This window comes from Nelumbo lutea, chromosome 6 (genome assembly GCF_056320005.1).
Source record: "Nelumbo lutea isolate HS-2025 chromosome 6, American lotus-T2T, whole genome shotgun sequence".
Taxonomy (NCBI): domain Eukaryota; kingdom Viridiplantae; phylum Streptophyta; class Magnoliopsida; order Proteales; family Nelumbonaceae; genus Nelumbo; species Nelumbo lutea.
In genome coordinates, this window is record NC_142689.1 from 64291034 (window position 1) to 64311972 (window position 20939).

General features: G+C 36.2%; 2 protein-coding genes across 2 annotated transcripts; one reads left to right on the forward strand and one right to left on the reverse strand.

The window, feature by feature from the left end:
• The first annotated feature begins 344 nt into the window (after positions 1-344).
• LOC148849266 (thaumatin-like protein 1) lies at positions 345-2595 on the forward strand. The gene is made up of 3 exons (XM_088952604.1): positions 345-829; positions 936-1608; positions 2075-2595. Exons 1-3 carry the CDS (start codon positions 766-768, stop codon positions 2328-2330), a joined length of 993 nt encoding a protein of 330 aa, XP_088808730.1. The 5' UTR covers positions 345-765; the 3' UTR covers positions 2331-2595.
• A 5730-nt stretch (positions 2596-8325) lies between these two features.
• On the reverse strand, positions 8326-19532 carry LOC148849267 (S-adenosyl-L-methionine-dependent methyltransferases superfamily protein). The gene is made up of 7 exons (XM_088950927.1): positions 19140-19532; positions 18718-18928; positions 18287-18366; positions 17500-17560; positions 17250-17365; positions 9264-9396; positions 8326-8776 (listed from the first exon to the last, which is right to left on the reverse strand). The coding sequence occupies exons 1-7, from the start codon at positions 19228-19230 to the stop codon at positions 8497-8499; spliced, it is 972 nt and encodes a 323-aa protein (XP_088807053.1). The 5' UTR covers positions 19231-19532; the 3' UTR covers positions 8326-8496.
• Positions 19533-20939: the final 1407 nt, after the last annotated feature.

Sequence of the window (20939 nt, forward strand, 5' to 3'; positions counted from 1 at the left end):
CACGGTTGCACCGAGATACTTCATGATACTCTTTTTTATTGTTTAATCTGGACTAAGCGAAAAACAACGACGATTAACCAAACTCATAAACCGAAATCAATCAGGGGTTAATTAAGTAATTCCAACATGGATCACTGCTGTTGCTGAGCTAAAAATAAATAAAGTGAAAGAAATTAGGGTTGGCAATGGGTCTGGTTTATTAGTACGGCTTGGACTTAATCCAAATCCAATTTGACCATCTGCTGGCCCAACCGTGTATAGGGTGCGCCGGGTTGCCCCACTGACATTCCCTAGAAATCATGAAAAAGAAAGGTTAAAAGAATAACATAAATAGAGACAGACCCCAGACGACAGTTTCTCTCCTACTTGCTGGCCTCCTCTGTTTCTCTGTCTTTCTTTCCGTCTCTCTCTCTCTGTTATTGCAGACATTTTCCTGTAGTTTTATGGGTGGTAAACCCCAAGCTCTTCTCTACTCGTCGTCTCTCACTGCGATCTATCAAGGCAAAAAGCCTTGTCTGGGTTACTGTTCTTCTTCATCACCTTCTTCCTTTCTATTTACCCTGTTTCTACCAACCAAGTAATGCAGTTGAGCTTTTCTCTCATTAGAACTTAGAAGAAGAGATAATCCACACAATAACCCAGTCAAATCCTGCACTACCATTTCATCCAAACCTTCTAATATCTTCTTTATACCACAAAAAAGGACATCACAAGGAAAGGGAAGATCAACAAAATAAAGCGGAAGAAAACTAAGGGAAAGCCTGTATGGATTTTCTCTCCTGCTATTCCTCTCTGACCCTGAGCCTTTTCCTGTTATTAATCTTCAGAGGTAATCACAGCATTTCCCTCTTGGGTCTTTGGTTTCATGATATGGGTTCTTCTTACATTCTCAGATAACGATGTGTTTATAATAAACCTCCATTACTCCCTTTCAGGGGTTTCAGGGACCACATTCACGTTTGTGAACAAGTGCGACTACACAGTTTGGCCAGGAATCCTTGCCAATGCGGGCAGCCCGAGATTAGATAGTACTGGTTTCGAGCTTACACAGGGCAGTTCTCGTTCCTTTCAGGCTCCAACAGGCTGGTCTGGCAGATTCTGGGGCAGAACAGGCTGCAACTTTGACGGGTCTGGTCAGGGCAGCTGTGCAACCGGCGACTGTGGGTCGGGCCAGATAGAATGCAACGGTGCAGGTGCGGCCCCGCCGGCGACGTTGGCCGAGTTTACGCTTGGCTCTGGTAGTCAGGACTTTTACGACGTTAGCCTGGTTGATGGGTACAACCTACCTATGATCGTTGAAGGAACCGGAGGACAGGGGACGTGTGCATCCACCGGGTGCGTGACCGATTTGAATCAACGGTGTCCGACCGAGTTAAGGGTTGGAGAAGGCGAGGCATGTAAGAGTGCTTGTGAGGCATTTGGGACCCCAGAGTACTGCTGCAGTGGTGAGTTCAATACGCCTGCGACATGCCGGCCGTCGGTATATTCCGAGATGTTCAAGTCGGCGTGTCCGAAATCGTATAGTTACGCGTATGACGACGCTACTAGTACGTTTACATGTACGGGAGCAGATTATGCCATTACGTTCTGCCCTTCTTCTTTGACAAGGTAAGGAACGAAGAAAGTGAGGAAGAAACACAATATTAATCCGGGTTCTGTACTTCTGTTAGATCCTCAAATATCTCAGATGGATTTTATGATTATCCGTTTTTTCTATAAATTTGGTTTCTATTTTTATGGTGAAAAAACTCTATGCTTCTTTTTTTCCTTCAGATTTTTGAGTATTTTCTTGCATCAAATCAATATTCCTCCATGTCCATATTCAGACTCTCTTTCCTTTTTCTTTAGTTAGATTTGATCTGTTGTGTGGCTTTTCCTTTACTGGTCTTGTTAGCATTTTTCTTTATACTTTTTAGCTAATCTTTCTTTTATCCCATCCTTTTTTTAACTTTCTTTGTCTATCCTCTTCTTTTCTGTTATCACTTGAGTTTACACAAAAACTTATGAAAACAGCTGAAACTGATTTGTTTAACTCTCTCTCTCTCTCTCTCTCTCTCTCTCTCTCTCGCTACAGCCAGAAATCTTCTAGAGATTGGACGCCAAGAACGGCAGGGACAACAGATGGGTCAAGAGCTGGAGCAGGGGTAGGGGCAGGAGCAGAGGCGGGATCAGGGGCGGGAGCGGGGGCGATGTTGGCCGACGATTCATGGTTAGCAGCCTTAGCCACCGGAGGCTCAACCAGGACTCGTGCTTCTGCATTCCAACATACGTTGATCACTGCTGCAACCACTGGCATATTCATTCTCTCTTTCCTCATCTACCTGTTATAGACTTGTAGTTTCTCTGGGAGGACAACATTCTCGCTTCTGAGTTCGAGACAGTGCTCACTGAAACGACCGACATTTACAGCTCTGTTGGGTTGTGTACCGGGGCAATGGACTACTGGGCTTAGGAAGGAAAACCGACAAAATCCAGATTGTAAATCATCCATTTTGAGATTCCAGATGTTACATATCTCTCTCTCTCTCTCTCTCTTTTTCTCTCTCTCTCTGAGTTTAATTTGTTTGGAAATTATAAAGTGTTTTTATTTTCCAAGTCTAAAGAGTCTGTAAATGTGGAACCCAAGCAATAAACAAGGAAAGGAGAGTTCTTTGGTTTAATAAAAAAGATTTAAAGAGTAAAGCGCTTGCTTTAACGTGAATCTGACTGAGATGGTTGTTGGTATAAAGAACACTTCGCTGAAACTGCAAGCCTGGTAGTTTGTCTGCTATGTGAGACAGAATGATCATTCATGTTTTAAAAGAGGGCTATGCTTTGATTTTAAATCTTTCTTTATTTTCTGTTCTTGGGTGTTTGTTAGGAGGGTGTGCATGTGGGGTTGGAGTTCTTCTCGGTGGGAATGCCAAATGATTCTGGTTAGATTTAAAATCATGATTTTGGGGATTCTGCCCAACTGAAAATTCTCCTTTTACGGTGAGGACCATTGACCATTTACTTTAGTTCGAGTATTATATGTGTGAGCTTCCATTTGCATATCTTAACCATAATTTACAACTTGGAATGATTAAAGTTTTGAAGATTCGGATTAAATACAAATCCACCCTGTGATGAGTCAAGAATACAATTATAATCCAAGGTTATTATAATCCTTCTCATAATGCAGACTAGGTCGCATGATAGTATTGCATACCCATGATATGGCCTGTAATGGGTTCCAATTGATTCTATCATCTTAGTTATAGCCCCAAAACATTACCTTAGAGTCCATTTGGTTCACAGTTGGAATCTAAATGAGAATTGGAATAAATTGGGATGGGATTTCATTCTCAAAGAAAGCCATCTGTCCAACCAAAAGCGTGGAATTGAAATTGCCAATTCTGATTCTAATTCCAAACCTTTATTTCCATGAACCAAATGGGCTCTTAGATCATTAGTTCTCCACAAATTTCTACCTAAACAAAAAGAAAAAGAAAGTTAATTATATCCAAGACAACACCCCAAAATTTTGTGGTTGACTGAACTGAATAGAGGCAGTAGAACAGAGACCAGTTAAGTAAAATTTCCAATTCCAACTTGGATGATACATCCATACGGAGTGAAGCACTATTTTGAGTAGTGGTGGTTGTAAGGAGTCTGCTTCTGTCTCGTGGAAATGGAATGAAATAAAGACTAAAGAGATCCAAATGCATGCAGGAAGCAATAAGGCAAATTGCATCCAAAGGGCCGGCCACAGATGAGATTCTAAATTTAGTGGACTGCAGGTGGGTGATTGACCAACTCGTGAAGGGGAGCCACTCAATGAAACAATAAAAAAAAAACCCAACTTTTCCTACTGGAAAAAGGTTGCTAGCTAGGTTCATTTTTAGGGAGGAGAATCGATTTGAATGGTTGGGAGCTTGGGGCTTCCCAGATTAATTCAACTTTCCCTAACAGTCACCACACCACACAATGAAAAGCAATCAGCTTTCGGCTGCTCCTGAGTCTTGCCCACCAGCACCAAGCAGGGAAGCAGTACTCTTTGTATGTTGCACAGAAGGAAAAGTGTTTAAAACTGAAATTGCTTTTATTGTTGTCATGGTCTCCATATGCATAAACAGGTTTCTGTTGGAGTGTTACTTTATCCGGGAAGAGAAATTTTTGAGTTTGACTGTACAAGTTCAACAGACTTTACTCCACAGGCTCTCTACGTTTGATAGCTTGTACTTTCATATATGGAGCTTTCCTGTCTGAAACATCAGTTCATATGAACTCCTTACAACATTAACGATGATGAAGGCTTAATTGTATGCAAATGACGTGTCATTTGGAGAGCTTGCCGCTACCCACTCGTGATCCACTGATCCCTGATCCTGTTCGTACCTACAGGGGTAAGGGGTCAGACTGGCTTGGTAATTTGGCCTCAGCCAATTTCCTCTCTAATGAATGGCTTGAGTCTCTTGTTATCAAAGGCAGTGTTTGGCAATTCTTTTCGTGCGGTCTAGCTTCTGGTCTTGGACAATTCAGTAAGACCGGAAATCAGTCATTTTTGTTTGGTAATCAAAAGTCGGAAAAATCAGAAGATGCATGCACGGAAAGACCGAAAGACCGAAAATACCAAATTTTAAGAAGCTTCAAATGAAATGTTCTAGTTTTTCTGCCTGATAAATAATCTCAAAAACGTGCTTTTAGAAATAAGACCTTAAAAAAGCTTAATATGTCTTTTGGCCATCTAAACTACTGGAAGATCTTTCTAAAAAGACTTATCGAAGAAAGTATAAAAGATTCAACATGATCAAAATTTCCTCAAGACATTATAATAATCCCTTGCCACACCCCAACACCCCAAGAAAGAACAGACACACCAGCCATGGGAATAAAAAATTTGTCCATGTGAATATGTGATGTCTAGGCTGAGTTTGGAAGGAGTACAAATGCAAATATGTAGAGTGCAAAACCTTATATTTTGTATTACTCTGTATGTATTTATGCTGTACATATTTGCATTTGGAATGGTGTGGTGTTTAATTTGGAGTGGCAAGAGACCACTGCGATGTAAACGACGCTATTGGCTGGATTTGATGGTTGTGTTAGGGGCTGTATAACCCATAGTAAGCATCCCACGTCAATCATAGTGTATATGCTCTACAATCATTCTAAACTCTTACTTTGTCGCCGTGTAGCTGATGTGGGGCGCTATTTTTATTGGTTAAACAGCCACGTGGTAAAGTTAGATTTTTTTTATTATTTTTTTAGTTTTTCTCGAATTTGATTCAAAGGGACTGGTTTAAGGTCCATCCAACCTCTGAACCGGTTGAGACCTCGAAACACCTCTTGTAGGGACGAATCGAAAAGCCCCCAATATGATATGTATCAGCCACTACGACCCGTAATGTATCAATACTTTGAACCTTTGTTGAAATATAGCTCCAATATTTCAGCATGGAAAATTTTCCACGTGTTTTATATTGATATTGGACTTGATGCCAGAAGCCACTAACATAGATCCTTGTTTTTTGCCATTAAAAAAAGAATCCTACGGTTGGTTCAGTTATCACATCGGAATATTTTGGTGAACAGGTTTTAAAAATATAGATAACAAAATACTTTGGTTTAGTTACAATAAAAAAAGAATTAAAAATTTCCATTGCCAATGGGCAGTGGTATCGAATGGTTTGAAGGGTATTTTGTATCCTTCACTAGTGTTGTCTGTCATTTTGCTTCAAACTTTACCTTATCTTGTTTGTTCGTTAAAATAAAATGGTGTGGTCCTACTTTATATGCAGGAAAATGGAGGTAGGAGGAGAATTATGTATCTGGGATGAGGTAGGAAGCAAAATAATGTGTTCTTCACTTTATATGAGAGAAAACCGATGTAGGTTGTGCAATTGTGCAAATTTTGCATCAGTTTTTTCAGATGCAAAATTTACATTTCTGGTGAATGCAAATGAAACAAAAAAAAAAAAAAATACAAATCTTGCATGAAGTAGAAATGCAAATTAGATGCAAAACTAAACCAGGTACAAAATTTGTATCTGGTTCAGATTTACATTGCAACCAAAAAACAGCCTCAAGAGGGTTTTTACCAATTAAGGAAAAGGAAAATACATAAATAAAGTGATAGTAAGCTTAAAAAATTTAAGGGCTGTACTTTAATTAATGAGTCCAAGTCACCCATGGCTTGCAAATTGAACAGTCGAAGTGATCCCAATTGCAGTGCAAAAAGCAAATGAAATCCCAGGTAAAACGGTTTTTTCTCTGATATTACATGATGGGTTCACTTTTTCTATGAAATTGGGATCTGCTCCTTACAAATCACGCCTCACAACCACATCCCACCCTGAATTGGGAACATCTATGAATAATAAATATAAATATGGGAAATGCTCCCGATGCGCAATCAGGACATACTGTGATATCAGTGTGAAGCGCAATCTCTTGGGAGCAGATCCCGATTCCAGGGTGATACTCTCTATATGAAAAATCAACATATCAAAATTTCATTTCAATCAATACTAATTTACTTTCTTTTTTCTTTTTGGTTTCCAAGGACTACCCCATAACCTCCCAACTCTAGTGCAGGCAGAATTCGATCCAAGGACTACCCCAGTCAACAAACCGGATGACTTGAACGGTTGAACCATCAGACTGGCAACCCAGTAAGTGGGCAACGATCCAACTTTTGACCTATACTTTTTAGTCCATTTTTTAGGTTTAAAAAATAAAAAACAATCTCCAAAAGTCCCAACTCAAGCCCCCCTTTTTTTACATTTTTTTTTTCAGTTTTTCTCACATTATTTTGCATTTTTGGATATATATTTTTTGTAAATATTAAGTATTTTTATAAGCTTTAATATATTTCAGACATTTATTTAGCTATTTATAATTTTAGTATGACAACACCGGACTCAATCGTTTGACCCACCCAATCAAACCAATGACCCATGACCCGTGACCCAATGGAAAAACCAAATCGACCTCTAGGTTGGTTTTAAAAACATTGTTATTATCGATTATTATCATATAAATATAAAACAGTAAAAATAGCAAAACTCCCCTATTGTAGCAAAAGTCCATTGTTACACAATACACATCTACAAGGGGGCTCGGGCAAGGAGAGAGGAGCATAGCGCACGGATCCACTGACCTTATCAGAAAGAGATTGCAGTTCAGATTTGATCTCTCACCTCCACTTTCCAAGGAATTGGGATCTGCTCCCCACGGAGCACTCCTCACACCAAACTTACAGCTACATCTCACCGTGTATTAAGAACATCTTCCATGAACAATATCAAACAAGTATGGGAATATATGGCTGGAACATTCTGTGAGATCAATTTGAGAAACATCATGTGAAGAGACAATCCAGACTCCTTTCCAATGGATGACTAGCAACAGAATTCAGATTGGCACCCCATAAAACACATCACACAGGTGCTCCGCAAACATCTCAGCATGCATTGGAAACATCTCCTGTACTTGTCATGGGAGATGTTCCCAATACACAGTTGAAATGTGCTGTGAGGCACGCAAATTCCAACTATCAGGTACTCGGCTGTGAATTGGGATTTGCTCCTCAAACAGAGCGCCTCAGAACGACCTCACAGGCACATCCCCCAGTGCATTAGGAACATCTCCCGTAAATAATAACATATAAACACGGGAGATGTTCCAAATGTATGATGGGAAATGCCTGTGATGCGCCATGTGTGAGGAGAAGATCTGGTCTCCTCGGCTGTTCAAATCACACTCCAACAAAACACTTTAACATAAAAAAGCAAATTACACATCTGCGGAGCATCAGATTTGCTTCTTTTGACATTCCCCTGCATCACCCTCGTGGAGTACCTTACAAGGGCGGGTATTGGTGTTTAGGTGGATCTGCATTGGAATTCAGAATTCTGAGGTGGAGTGCATTCCATTTATCCCTTTTTTTTTTTGTGGGGGTGGGGGGATTACTACTTACTAGCGAGTGAGAATGACTATTCTTAAAAGCTATAGCCCACGTGAAGACTAAAGATGAGATTCCTTCCGCCGTGTCAAAAGATAGAATGCACTCTCGTCTCACCCAGTTAAGTAACAAACGGAATTATATATGATAATATGAAAGGGATCCAAGTCTAATGAAAGATAATAATTAAATAAATTTCTTTTACCAATGGATAAACCTAACTACTAGGAAGTATGGGCCTGGTCGTGGTGGGTACCTGTAAAAAGTAAAACAAGTGTTTCTCGAGCCCATCAACACACCCACGTAATGAGTATATCGACGGCCAAAAGTATCTGTAATCGGTGGGTTACGTGAATGGAAGAAACTAGTGTGGTCCCCATGCATCTATAGCCCTACAGTAAGTCAAACAACCAGATGATACATATACAATCACAATTATGTCCCAACTTAATGTGGGTCAGAAGGAAAATCTGCAACTGCAAGATTAGTTTTTCTGTTGTTACTTTGGTTGTGGTGGTGAGTGCTGTGAAGAGAGAAGATAAAAAGAATGCAATAGGTGCCGAAACAACTTAGAATGTGATCCTGACCAGTAGTGGGTAGCAGTGATCCTTTTCGTAGTTAGGCCAGAAATTATCTCCATCTGAAAATCTCTGATGAAGCTTCCAAACTTGCTGGTCATAGTTCTCAGTTATGCTGAATTGCAAGCCAATCTCCTTGACTTTCTCCAGAAATTTGCTCAACGAGTCGCCCCTTTTGGGGCTGAAAAATATGGCTTCAGAATCTGCCGATTGCTTAAGAAGGGATTTGACAGTTCGTGCAAGACCTTCATGGAATTTCTTGAAGAATGTGCTGTTAAGATACAAAATTAGATCATGAAATTGAAAGAATATATGCTTTCCATGAACAAGTAGAGAACAGCCTGTGTGCTTGTTCCATGGATTAGAATGACAGTCCAATGGCTTTTGTCAGGAAGTAAGCAATCTTGCATCCTCATACCATTTAGGCTTGAAACCGGCATTAAATTCTGTCTAATCCTCATACCAGCTAAAATTCAAAGATGATTGGAGTGAAGTGGAACTTAAGTACCTATTAGTTATAAGGATGAATCACCACTGCATAGTGGTAACATGTACATGCAGAGGTTTAATCACATGGATCGACCACGATGTAATGCAAAAACTGCATCAAACGCAGTTCATCATAAATATAGGTAACTAAAAGCAGAACATTCATTCATGTTAGATGATGCTTTTCTTTTTCTCTTGGAGATGAACAGGTGAAAGAAGCACACTAAAATTATAACATGGAAAGGCTTCCAATAAGGAAGAAAAAGTACCAGTCACTGGCGACAATGATATCAAATGTGTCTGGGACATTTGAGCCTTGCTCCTGATTCCAGTGCAATATCATAGACTTCACTTTTGTATCACCAAATGCTCTAGAGTTAGCATCTATATTTCGCTGAATATCTGAATGTTAAAGGTGAAAACAAAAGCATGATTTTGGAATTCATAATAGTAAACTACAAGGAAAACAAAGCCAGTTAACCAAAATTTAGTCATTAATTAATAGTGACACCATTCAAAGTGTCAACAATTGAGTAGAATGCCCTTGAGCTAGAGCAATGAATGATCGGGTATGGTATTGAAACATATTATCATAAATAGAACAATTTCTAAAACAGATAATGATGACAAGTAATATTTGTGCAGATGGGTTGACAGGTTCAGCTTTTCTCACGCCCGGGATAGCCCTGGAACTGGAGAAGAATTCAAGGAAAATGAGCAAGGTTCCAGTTTGGCATGGACCACATAACTGATTATCAGGCAACATTTTTCACAACCTGTCAACAGGAAGCAAGACAGGAAATAGCAAATCTTGAAAAGAAAATTTTGAACTGACAAATGGTTAGATACGCAAAGATCACAGGAAATGTGCCTTTCAGACTAGACAATCTTGACTATTAGTGGCAGTGTTACCCTAGTAAGTGGCAGAGGTAACAACTGCCAAGTACTCAGGTGTCCATAGGTCTCTGCGAATCAAGGCCCAAAAATCATGGCACATACAATAATAAACTAAAATAAATAATTCAAGAAAGTAAAAAATAAGAAAATCAAAGTGGAGGTTCTTTGCTGAATATTTTTTCTTGCCATTATTTGTTTACAAGTGGCAAGTGACAAGGTCCCTTCCTAATATTGGAGCTTCATGGATAAGCTACAAGATGTCTTGCTGAGTGCCTGTTTGGATCCTTTTAATCTCAAGGTTTTCTGGTAAAAATGCAGGCAGCAGATATATAAAATGTTTCATCTAAAGAATGTTGTGGCCAAGGGAGTATAGAATGTCTCATAATCACACACCCATAAAAAATCTCTATGTTGATCCAAGTGCCAGACAATATGCTAAATTAAAAAACTCTGAAACAAGATCAGAACTTAACCAGTTGATTGAAAGGGACAGATATTGCTTTCATTAAATTTGCAAGGTAGATTAGGGCTGCTATCCACTGGGATGAGTGAACATGTGGTCGACCCAGAGGGCACCATAGCTGATGCAGGGTATGGATTGTGGCATCATTTTTCCATGAGGCAGAAAAGAGAGGGAGGTCTGAAAAAGAAACTGATTTTTTTGATAAAGAAGATGCCTGATCAATCTGATTGGGCCTGTTTTTTCCAATAACATAGTTCAACATTATATGAAACATTTTATTTAAGTTGAAACATTAATTTCTTACAACAAAAATTACAGTTAAATAACCATTCTCAATGATGAGGGCATTAAAGAGTCCAGGTTTGACAGAGGAATAATGACAGAGAAGTGAGATGAAGTTTACCAATAGGCATTGCATAAGCAATGACTCCCTCTTTTCTTGTTTGTTTTTTTTTTTTTAATTTTTGAAGAGGTAAAGTATTGTATTAGTTTCAAAAGTACAAGACCCTGTACAATGAGAAGTAGTGTTTTAAAAGCATAATGCACACAAGAAGCGCAAAGGTCCAAATGCGCCTAAGGCGCAAAACGCAAGGTGAGGTGCACAAAATTTTTGAAAATTAAAAAATATATATATAGAAAAAAAATATATATATATAAGAAACATATAAAATTCTAAAAAAAATCAGGAACTTAAAAAAAAAAAAAAGTTAATTATTAGATTAGAGGTAAAGGCTTAGTTCATGGCTTCTTAAGATATGATATGATCATATGACATATGACAATGCATTCAGCAATCTACAGAAATCAGAATTAAATAATTAAAAGACAGACTACAAATAACACATTGAATATAAATATAAAAGAATTAAAGAATAAACCAATGAGGACTGAGTACAATAAAGATTAAACAAGATATAAGAAACAACAATACAAATATAAAATAATTAAAGCTAAAAGGCATTACCTCTCGGTATAGGTATCCTCTCCATGGCTCAAACATAACACAATCAATATAAAAATTAATCATTTATAGTGAACAAGCAAATATGGATTGAGATTTGACAATAATAAAAGATAAAGAATTAGTAACTAATTCAAAACATTACGTGTTAAGCCTGAGTCTCAGTCCGCAATCTATCTATTAAGCATTAAATATGTCAAATATAAATTTTCTTTCTAATGTCAAAAAAGAACTTCTTTCATCATTAGTAGTTCATAACAATTTTTGTCAAATGTTGAAAGAGAGTTTTGATTCATGTAGTTCCACCGATCCCATCTCTCTAAAAGATATAGATGGTACCAATGAATGGTTATTGTGAGAGATCGATAGGGATGGAAATGATTTGGTATTTGAGGGTGGTTTGTTGACATGGGGAGATGTTGGTCGTGCTTTTTGAGTTGTAGGGCCAATAAGATATACAAGACCCTGATGTTCAACTTCAAAGTTACGAGCAAAATCAACCAATGCCAAAAGACCTAGCACATTAAGTTCCCAATTTCATTTGGAAGATGAAGATGAACTTGACATAGAAGAAGTAGAAGAGAATGGCAATCACCACAAATCTGATGAGTATGAAAATGACGTAGATTTTCCAAGTGAAGAAGAGGAAAATGACGAGGATGAATCAGTGTTGAAGTCTTGAAGAAAGAAAAATAAAGAATGGATGAATGGACATAACGGCATATGATTTTCAGATTTTGTAGACAGTAGAGTATTACTTCTATATAGGTTATGCTCTGTAATTGTTATGAACTAATGATGAAAGAAGTTCTTTTTTGACATTAGAAAGAAAATTTATATTTTGACATATTTGATGCTTAATAGATAGATTGTGATACCTAGGCTCAGGCTTAGCAATTAATGTTTTGAATTAGTTCTAATTCTATATTTCTAATTATTCTCAAATCTCAATCCTTATTTGCTTATTCACTGTAAATGATTAATTTTTATATTGATTGTGTTATGTTTGAGTCATGGAGAGGATACCTATATCAAGAGGTAAGTGTCTCTTAGCTTCTTTAATTATTTCATATTTGTATTCTTGTTTCTTATATCTTATTTAATCTTTATATTCTCAGTCCTCGTTGGCTTATTCTTTAATTCTTTTATATTTATATTGAACGTGTTATTTGTAGTTTTTGTCTTTTAATTATTTAATTCTGATTTCTGTAGATTGTCAATTTCATTGCCATATGTCATATGATCATATTGTATCTTAAATTCATGAAGCCATGAACTAAGCATTTGCCTCTAATCAAGGTTTAAAGTATCGATACAATACGCCCCGTACCGGGCGTATCGTATCGTATCTTTTTCAAAAGATACGCCCCTACAGGTGTTTTGGAACCCCACCTTTTATTAATAAAAAAAAACTATTTTTAGCTTCCTAAAAACCAAATTTTGAAAAAAAAACTAAAAAAAAAAGGCATTCCGTGTGTTTCTAAGTATCGATACGATACTGCCAATACACAGTAGCATATCAATACTTTAAACCATGCCTCTAATCTAACCAATTGAACTAATAATTAACCTCTTTTTTGAAATTTTCTTGAATATGTTGGAACTTTTATATTTTTTCTAATTTTTAAATTTTCAAAAATTTTATGCATCTTTTTTAAAAAGGCATGTGCCTCGCCTTGCACCTTGCACCTCAAGTGCATTTCAACCCTTGCACTTTTTGTGTGCCTTTTGCTTTTAAAGCACTCAAGTTCAACATGAATGATGATCAAGGAATTGAGAGATGAACCATAAACAATAGAGCTCAATAGAAAACTTTATAGAAAGATCAAAGATGAAATTCAAATGCCCAAACTAAAGACTCAAGACTCTATGGCAAAATATCCAGTAATTAAATCTTCTAGGCCATAGTGTCACAATCCGTCTTATCTGCTTTCAACCTAAGTGGTTGGCTAGATCCTTTTAGGCATTTCTAGAGCATTCTAGCCAAGAGTGGAGAGTTCTATGGTGTTCCCAATGGGCCTAGAAGGCTAGAACATAGAACACTCTAGAGTCATGTAGATTCTTCATGTGCTAGAGTTGCCTAGGCATTCTTTACATCGATATTTGTAAATATCCATGTAAAGTGTGTAGAAAGTGAAGAATGCATAGTTTCTGGATAGGTTCTAGATGGTTCTTTTAAGGAGGTGAACTTGTATCTAGATGTATCTTCTTTGAAGGTGGATTTCCCTATAAATAGGGGTTCCATCCCTCAGTTGTGAACAACCAAGAAGAGTGATCCAAGAGCTCACTTGCTTGTGGAAACAGGGGACAAGTTCTGCATGACTTTGGCTAGGAGCAAGCCAGAAAGGTTGGGTCGTGGCTGTCAATGAGTTTGATTAAGGTTAGACCCAGGTAAATGCAAATTCAATCTAATCAATTAAGGCGGCCACATGGTAATCATTATCATTTTGGCCTGGGAAGGTCAGCTGATGCCTAGGAAATTAATATAAATGTATAAAAGGGGGCTAATTGGGTTGTTTAGCAAAGAAGCCTATATGACCCAGGAAGCTTCAATGTGGCAAGTTAGTTTGGGTCTAAAAAGGAGTCACTGGATTCTTCTCTTCACCCTATGTTCACGAAATAAATTCCAACTCAAATACCTTGCCATATGCTAAAAACTCCTACTTTAAATAGACAACTTCTTAGTTGAAAAATTAAAAGCTCGGATGGTCATTTTAAATTGGGAAAAACTCTAATGGTAGGATGGTTATAAGGTTGACACCGACTGCATGAGCAAACATATGGCTGATCTTGAGGGTCCCATATCTGTTGAAGAGTTCATATCAGCTGCAGGATCCCTCTATGTGACAAAGTCATTAAGTGACAAGTGTAGTACATTTGATTTTCAAGAAAAAGAAGAAACGTTTTAAATAAGAGGAAGAGACTAACTTATAGATCTATACTAGTATTGACCCAAAAAAAGTTACAAAACGAGCATCAATATATGGGGAGGGGGCACTAAATGTATATATCTGTACCACCTGCATAGTTGGTTGCCTAAGTAATGTTTTAACCATAGTTTTCAAGGCGCCAAGACGAGGCTAGGTGACAGGGGGGGGGGGGGCGCCTTGTCGCCTAGGCAATGGGTTTTTTTAAAAGTAAAAACATGTATCCTAGGGTAGTTCACCAGGTTCCATAATCATATTTCCTTAATAAGTATCCATAATTTTCATAAGAAAAGTATAAACTTCATGTTAAAGTATAAAATATCAACATATTCCAACATATTCATGAGAAGAAAAAGAAGAAAGAAAAGAAAATTACAAAAAAATATAGGGGCTGAACCCCTATTTCTGTTATAGGAAAAGAAGAAAAGAAAAGGTGGAAGAAGAAGAATAAATTAGTATATAAACACACAAAATTAGTAAAGTAAAAGAAGAAAATGTGTTGATTGGACAACATTTTATGGTCTTCCTTATTGGTTCAGGTTTTGAAGTCTTTGAGAGTTCAATACAGCATTTAGCAATGTTTGTGTTGATTAAAACCTAACAAATAAGAAAATAATAAAAAGAAATTAGTATATAAACACACAAAATGAATATTTTAGTTTTAAAAAAGTCTATTTTATAATTATAACCTCAAAAAATTAAGAATATATAAGTTTTTCATAACACTATAGAAAACTACGTGGCAATTAAGCGAGGTGAGCCTCCAAGGGCGCCTTGTCCCCCATGTGTCGCCTTGACAACTATGGTTTAAACTATATCAACCCTTCAGATATCAGAATTTAATTAACAACATTTTTAGATGATATTTAGATATCACCAACCAGCACCTATAAGAAGTGATCTTTTACAAATTTAAGGGGCAAGAAGAGCTAGGGGAAGGCCAAAAATGACATGGTTTGACGTAGTAAGAAATGATTTAGTTTAGAGGTTCATAATCTAACAATGGATATTGCACTGAACAGAACAGAATGGAAAAACAGAATTGATGTAGCCAACCCCATATAGTTGGGACAAGGCTTGGATTAGAATAGGATAAACTCAACACTCAATACTATAGGCTGCTCAACATTTTAGTATTCAAAACTTCCAATCTAGCATAACCAGATCATATTTGAACATGATTCAAATTATGATCTGAAAGACTGACATTATGATGGGAAAATGGCATGAAGATATCAAAAAGGCATAATGAAGATGCCTCTTTACTCATGGAAATACAGATGACTGATGCACTCCATAATCCAAAAGAAGAAAAATGAACAATTTAGTGGAATAATTACAGAATATATAAATTCTAGATTTCAGCATCTTCCAAAAAAGAGGCAAATTGGAAAGAATTCATTTTCTCAATATCCAATATGTAATGTATTTCAAAAGCTATAGCTGAGCAACTCAAAGGATCTACCAGGTGAAATTATGATTGCACAATGGTCAGAAGAAAGAAAAGGGTAGCATTCATATGGATGCAAAATCCAATCTGTGAGTGGCAATGATCTAGGCAACAACCCAGTCAGAGTACAATAAGTGAAAATTTGGATGGCAATGATTCTCTAATAATGTGAACCAAAGGGGATAATGGCCTTCAAATAATGAAAGATTCTTTTAACTGTGATTGATGATCCAGTGTTTCTGTATGGGAAAGTGAACTAAGATTCAATGTCCAATAACCAGTGTGTGTGCACAGACCAGCAAATCTTCTTCACTGAGGATATATCAGGCATGGGCAATATTACATATTGAAAAGTTCCACTTGCAATATGATTTCAATATAGTTGGTCAAGTAGTGGGTTCCTGGGAATTTCAATAGATGGCAAGCGATGATGGTTGGAAACTAGGAGCCGAAACAGTTTTTCAACCATCCACTTTCTTCAAACGACCTTTTACTGGGAACTGCTTCAGAACTCAAGAAAACAAAAAAGAGAGAGACCAAAGTGGTAGCATAAGCTGAACCAGTATCTGAAACAACAGTGTGAACTATGGAGGGATGAATCCAATGACAATTATGAAATAAATGTAGATTACTGCAATAAGTTTTATATATATATAATATATATATATATATATATATCACAGTGCTAAATTAAAATTAACCACATGAAACCTCTGTTTCATTGGCAAAACCTAGATCCCCAGCTTAACATATTCTAAGATGAAGAGATGAAGACAGTGGAAGAGGAAATATAGAAACTATAGCACAACCCTCATCTACCTACTGAATGGTTCTTTCTTAGCACCAACTCTCCAGTCAAGAATTATTTCTGTCCAGCCAAAAATGAGAAAAAAAAAAAACTGAAAGAAAGAATTATTTCTATTTTCTGTTTTCAAATCTTATATTTGGCTCCTTTCTTGAAGGACCTCATTCATAGAGATCAACAAAGATATAGTTAGCCAATATCAAGTAAGATTTCTATTTGAACATCTTCATTATCAATTGCACTGACCACTGACAACATATAGAAAAGAAAAAAAGTGAAATAATGAAAAAGAGAAACAAAAAAAAAAGAAAGAAAAGAAAAGAAAAAACTTTTGTTACTAACAATGGGCTGCTATGAATAGAAACCTGGAACACCCAAGAAGGCAGACAGCAAGAAGAGTGTTAAAAAACACAAGAGTACTGTGCATAAAATAAATGCAGGCAGGTCATGCCACCAGCAGATAGCTCTGCATAAGGAAGTTTTAGGTTTAACAAGCCAAGCACCAAACCAATAGAACTATCCTAGTCATTGCAAACCATCAGAATTTTGCTCCCAACAATTAGTCATATTTGTTTTAATGTCCAGAAAAAAATGCTAAACAGGAAGGTAAATTCAGAAATTGGGTGGCTATTTTCACCTAAGAGAGAATTTGCCTTTTCCTTGGAGGCTTGGATTATTGTGCCAAGTTTAGCAAATCATTGATTGTAGACAGTCCTACAGTATCAGAAATTAACAGTTCTAGAAAAGGATACAATCAATAACTAGAGGGTTCCCATCAGATATTACAACTTCTGATGCATCTGTGCTTGCTGCAATAACCATTCCAGCCAATCCATAACCTGATCCTAGCTCCAATATCTTCTTGGACCTTAATGAATTTAAAAGGAACAAAGGAACAATCACAGTGAGTTGAATACATAGAGATTCTGGCATCTATTAGCAATGCAAAAAAAACAAAATCAAATTTTCTCAAGAATCAAATATACCAAAATTTTTAAAAACCTGAAGATATCTGCATGAGACAAGCAAAAATAAGCAAGAACATCTTCTGATGGCCAATGACCTGTACAAACATGTAAATTTATTAGTATACTACGAAGGATTTAATTGTACAATATTTAAAAATAGGCAAGATTCTTAAGTAAAAAGTAGCAAAATAAGAAAGACTAATAAGCACATGAACAAAGCTTTTTTTCCATCATTAATAAAGCATGTGCTTAACTCAAGAACATTAAACAAAATATGGATAACCAAAGAATTAATGGATGTGTTCAAGCTTAAAATTGCTTCCTAAAGAGCAAAGCAGCAATGCTCTACTAGTCCTTGTTCACTCATTTTGTGCTTAGTTTAGACCTAAAAATGAAACAGTGAGTAGATAAATGGATCCACAGAACATCTACACAAATTTAATCATATAATGGAAAAAAAAAAACAAAAACTCTTTGATCAATTAACACCATCAGAAATAAATAATTTTCAAGCTCACAATTTTGTTCACAGAAAATATTGTAACCAAAATATATTTAACGAACAATCTAAGTCAACTGTGTTTACACAAAAAAAATAAATAAATAAAATAAAAAGCAGGCTCTTCTACTGTCTATATGATTCTCATCATTATCACCTTCACATTCCGAGTCTTTGACCATCTAAAACGCATTCAGAGTATTGCTACAATGATCCCAAAACCATAGAAGCAAAACAAAAATGGATCTACAAATTAGAATTTAGATATTTTGAAATGCAAGAGACCATAAACATCATATCTATCAGGTCGGAGAAAACTTACAAACAAGCCCTGTGTTGTCAATGTCAAATCTGTTAGAGATCTCAAACTCATTCAGATCAACGCAGTTCTCTACCCTTTGACTGCACCAAAATTCCAAAAATAGTTAATACCATCACACCTAAAACATGCTCAGTTGCTCACTTCAAATTACGAGAATTATACCACATTGTTAAATTGAAAGGCAAGCATGTCTACATCAAATCTGAGTAAAGAAGCTCAGAAAGAGAATAAACAACCTCCATTAGCTTCTGAATCACAGTTGTGTGTCTTCTTTAAACACCCAAAGACACACAAACATAGGAAATTCCAATTAAACACAGTCTAGACAACTCTATACTTTCGTTCCTGAAAACCCTTTAAATTTTCTAAGTATTGGTGTTACAAAATGAGAACCACGTAAACTGAGGGAATTGTATAAGTACAGAACTCACATCATAACAAGTGAGGGAGCATTGCACAAGGGTAGAGTGTAGCGCATACAAGCATCTCTAGGACCGATCAATTGGTTCAGTTTCGACAAGGAAGAAGAACCCAACTCCCCCTCTTCATAACCATCTTCGTTGATGGGACGGCATGGGATCAAGTTAAACCCTTGAGCCGCCTTCCTAGAAATACGTTTTATGCCGATTTGACATTGCTTCTCTATCAAAAATAAAATAAAAATAAACAAAGAAATAACAGAAATTCACTTCAATATTGCATGAGAGGATAACGCAAGGATTTAACATATAAACCAGTAGAATTCAATCATTCATTATTATTACAATAGAAAAATAGAGAGGAAAAAAAAAAGCAAGAATGAAGGATCCAATCGACGGCCATAGAAACAACGAGATGGAGGGGGAATCGGGACCTGGTAGATGGGGAGAACGTCGTCCAGCAAAAGACCGTCGAAGAATTTCCCACCTTAGAGACGATGCCTTAACTGTATTTGTTTCTTCCATCTTCCTTCCAGATCCAGCCTTCTCTGTAAGAACTGCAAGCACAAAGCATTCCCTTCAACTTTCCTTCGGTTCCGTTTTTTATATCTTTTGTTGGTGTCTACGAGAAAACGCCACCACATCAGCGCCACATTGGTGTTGGTGTTTATTCCACATGAAATTAGGCATTTTCTGAAATGATATACTGATTGGCGGTGTTTGCAATCGTGGGCGTTGAATAAATCCTGTCAAGTAAGTGCCATTTCAGCATTTTCCCATTACACATATTCGTATGCATAGAGAATTGCAAAAGCAGGTCTTGATTTATGTGTGTTTACTGTGGGAATATTCATTTTTAGCGCTTCTAAGCAATGTATTTATTCACTGTTTTGTTAACATAGTGTTTAGTGATACTAAATGTTAATAAATGAGTTCATTATTTCTTTTTTATTTATTTTGCAAATAAATCAAATACAAATGTTTAGCGAATAACTCTCACTGTTTCGAATACATACTTTATCAGAGGTGGAAAGCAACTTTATGAGGTGTTACTTGAAATGCCCATAGAACGTCCAACGAAATAGAAAGAGCAAAAACGTTTGAAATAGCATTTTTAGATAAATGTTTATCTAAAAAAACACCTCTCATTTTCGGGTTATTGATAGTTTTTCCTTTTGATCACGTGTGGAGAGTTCAAAAATGACATTTTTGGTTTGGCCCTTAGTCCCTACGCAATATTGGAAAGGTTGGGGTAAGTAGGAATATCAATGGACTCTAAAAGTCCCATATCCAAATTGTTCAATTATCTTGGATTAGGATGTTAGAACTGGCATCCAGTTAATGCAGATTTAACCCTATGATCCAATTAAAATTTGAGTTTGATAAAAAATTATATAAAGTTTATAATTAATGAGTTAAATATTTTATATTTGATTACATTTACTATACATATATAAGTTATAATTAGTTTTTCTCTTAAGCTTTTTTAATTTTTTTTATTATTTTAAACACAATAAGATGATTGTGGATTAGAACAGAATCCAATCTGAAATCCAATATGATAATCGGATGTGGATGTGGATATAGAGGTTTTATAGGATGTGGATGAATATATACCTTGATTTGATCTGAATCCAATCTGTTTATAGCCCTAGGCTCAATCTCAATTTGGGCTAAAAATACTTGCTCAAATTTAACTTGATACAAAAGTTCATATGTTCAAGCTCAACTTGGCTCAAGTTTGATATTGAGCAAAGCTTCATATGAAAAATAAAAAGTTATACATACAAAACCAAAAAGTTATATACTATTTTTATATGCTTTGTGCCTCGACTTAAATATAAAATAGCAAAATAATGGCTTTGTACATGTATTGATTTGTAAAAGACTAAATAATATGTTTATTGGACTCTTGATTGATGCATTATTATAAAATTGCATGATATAAATTCATTTCGTCATATTAATTGTAATTTTTTTCATATATAACATTAAAATATACATTTTTTATGTACTTATAAACTATTTATCTATTTTAACCTTAAATTTGGTGTTATTAATGTATTTATGGAATTTGTATGTATTTATACAACATAACATGTGTTCTCACATTTTTCATCTGTATTCATACGTTTCCAAAGCGCATTTGTATCCATATCCATATTCAAGTTGTCTGATATGATACCAAATACCAATATTTTAATCTTTATATATATACTATTTGAGCTCAGTTG